This window comes from Octodon degus, unplaced genomic scaffold, assembly GCF_000260255.1.
Source record: "Octodon degus isolate 3935 unplaced genomic scaffold, OctDeg1.0 scaffold00170, whole genome shotgun sequence".
Lineage (NCBI taxonomy): Eukaryota > Metazoa > Chordata > Mammalia > Rodentia > Octodontidae > Octodon > Octodon degus.
This window is the reverse complement of record NW_004524746.1, coordinates 5,057,904-5,061,034: the sequence shown is the minus strand read 5'-3', so window position 1 is coordinate 5,061,034 and position 3,131 is coordinate 5,057,904. Positions and strand designations below refer to the sequence as shown.

The following is a 3,131-nucleotide window of genomic DNA, read 5'->3' as shown; positions in this document are numbered from 1 at the left end:
AAAAAAAAATAGGGAGTTTGAGAAAGTCAAAACCCTCTTGTTTCTCTCCAGGTTACTATACTCCTCTTGGTTACTATTTTTGTTGAAACAAAATACCCACTGCTCAAAGTTAGGAGAGACAAGTTTTACTTCAGCTCACTCTTTGTGCAGATTTCATTCCATAGTCAGCTGACCCCAAGGCGTGGGAAAAAGGCATCTAAGAGGAAAAACTTCACGGCAAAGCAGGGCAGGCATGAGACAGCATGTGGCGAGCAATACAGCGGTCACCACATCAGAGGATGACAGAGGCCTCTTTCTGTCCCTTATATTTTATTTAGTCTGCCAGCCCTTAGGAAGGATAGCACTTACACCCAGGCTGGGGCAGCCTGAATGCTAGTAGTGCATCGTGAGTTAATCCCAGCATCACATCCTTGATCCCAGCATCACACACCCTAGATCCAGCCACCTCTGCAAAGCCTCAACCTGTGCATGCCTGAGGCTTTGGGGGAACATCTAGGTTGAAGCCATAACAGTTCCTAACCATAACTACTAGTCTAGTCTCTAGCATGCATCATTTTGCCTGTTTTTGAATGTTATATAAATGGAATACTCATTGTATACTCTTGTGACTCATTTCTTTCCACTTAATATTATGTTTAAGAGAATCAGTCTGTGCTACATATGGTTAGTTTGTTCATTCATCTTGCTGTATAGTATTCTATTATATCCAAATACATAGTTTATTAATCCATTCTATTATAGTGATTTCATTTCTTTCTAGTTTGGAACCGCAAAGTATGCTGCTGTGGACTTTAAGCATGTTGTTTATGTATTCATTTTTATTTTGTATATATTCAGTAGAAGAATTTCTGTACCATAGAATAGTATTTATTTTTAATGTTCTTAAAAACTATGGAAAATATTAAAAGCAAAGTGATTTTTACAACATATTTTATGATTGAAGTAGATACTGTGTCTTTTAATAAGTATGACAAAAAATATACAACTTTCAGTATTCAGACAGAAAAATAATAAAACAACAGAGAGATAAAATAACTTTTCACCAAATAGTGAAAACTTAAGTCTTGTGCTAGAAAAATTGTTAGAAATGCCTTTTATATATAAGTTTTTAAAATACAAGATATTGGAGCCGGGGAGATGGCTCAGCGGAATAAGCACTTCCCTGGCAAGTGCAAGTGCCTGAGTTCAATCCTCGGTTCTGTTAAAAAAAAAAAAAAAAAGATATTAAAACATTCAGATATTGTGTTCCTGTGTTTAATTTTTTTCTTTGTTTGAAATCCCAGGAACCAGATGTTAAAAAATTAGAAGACCGACTTCAGCTTGGCCAAGTAGAAGAGGTGATTCTTCAGGTAAAGGAAGAATTCAACATTGCAGTGTTTGATGTCAAATGTTCATTTTTCTGTAGAAGCACAAAACTATTATTCCAGGAAGAAATGAAAACTGAACTTACTTTTTGACCAATCAGATATAAGACACGTGAATGGCAAATTGTTAGTGGTTCTAACTTGAGTTGGTGAGGCTTTCTTTTAGAAACGACTAGTTTGATGCTCTCTTTCCATTTAATCAGCACATTCTTGGTTGCCTTAGATTAGTAGCACATTGTTACTATTATTTCAGTAATGTTCTCTTTTTTACGTGCAATTATTTATATTAAATTTGGAGCAAAATTGTAATCCCAGGACTTGCAGAGGCTGAGGCAAAAGATCGCGCATTTGAGTCTGACCAAGTCTGGGCAACTTAGTAGGACTCTTAACTGAAAATAAAAAATAAAACGTGAATGCTGATGTGGCTTAGTGGTAGGGAGCTCCTGTATAAAACGGGAGGGTGGGGTGGATCATTTGATAAGTGTAACATTTTTAATTGTACATATTTTGCAGAGCTTCATTTTACAGTGTCACTTCACTAATCCTGAAAAATGATATGAATACTAAAATATAAGCATGAACCTATGTATAGTGTCACAATTTGTCATAGTTGAATCTTGGAAACAACCCTAATGCTCATCAACTGAAAGATAATTATTGCAAGATGTGCTATTTTTATATAATGGAGTGCTACTCAACTATGAAGAGGGATAAACTCCAGGCTTTTATACGTAAATGGGTGCAACTTGGGAACATACTCAAAAGTAAAATAGAAAAAAAAAAAAAAAAAGGAAGTAAAATGAGACTTGCATGTGTAATCATCCCAACAACTATACTGGCCCCTATCACGACAACCCCTGTTCAGCAGGAAGTAATCTGAGAGAGTCTGTGCCCCTTTCTGACAACAAAAAGATGGGATTGATGAGTTTCTGCCATACAAAAAATCTGCCTAGTCATCCTGGAGGCAATCCACATGGCCTACTTCCCCTTTCTTCTCTCCTCCAGAAAAAAGCCCTTCTCTTCCTCCAGAAGGGAATTTTGTTTTTCCATGCCAGCCCTTCCCCAGGGAGTACCTGCCAAAAGATTCAATAGACATTGTGAAAGGTAAAGAAGCTGCTCAAAAGGAAAGAACATCTGAGATGGAGGAAAGGAGAAGAGAAGGCAGGGAAAAGAATATACAAAGATAGCTAATATAATTATACTACTAATTTCCATTAATTCATTAAAAAAGAATGGTTATACTTATATTGTTTAATTTTTCATGCCTGTATCTTATAATCTGAGTAACTATTTTGAAGATTACAATACTCAATATATTAACTGTTACTTAGTACTGTCTCCATTATTAGATCAACTGTCATGTCATAGGCCTTGTGTTCAAATGATCCTTATTTAATACAGCAATTGATTTGCTAGTTTTTATGTTGCCAGTTTCCTACCACAGTAAGTCCTCTACTTATGCATAAGTTCCATTCTGGGAGAACACTGGATTTGTTAGTCTGACAAATCCAGTAAACCTTTGACACAAATATGCAATATGTATTGCTTTGAGCTTCCTAGTAGTTGTCTCCACAACAATGCTGCTTTTCCGCTTGGGCACAGTTGGAGCACTGTACTGCTATACAGTATCTTACAAAACAAGCATTTACTATAGAGTAAGCACAGAGCAGCACAACTGTTGACAATGTCTGGCAGTTACGTGAGCTACTTCCAGGCTTTGTGCCTATATAGTTCATATTATGAAGTCCCTTGGTATCAGTGAGGGTT

General features: G+C 36.4%; 1 protein-coding gene across 1 annotated transcript in view; it reads left to right on the top strand.

Annotated features, from left to right (window-relative positions):
* The window catches only part of Ndufa5 (NADH:ubiquinone oxidoreductase subunit A5), a 23,008-nt gene extending 21,536 nt beyond the window's left edge, over positions 1-1,472 (top strand). Inside the window, exon 4 of the mRNA XM_004643323.2 lies at positions 1,284-1,472. Within this exon, the coding sequence (XP_004643380.1) occupies positions 1,284-1,457 (174 nt within the window). The 3' untranslated portion in view covers positions 1,458-1,472. The remainder of the gene's footprint in view (positions 1-1,283) is intronic.
* The last annotated feature ends 1,659 nt before the right edge of the window (positions 1,473-3,131 follow it).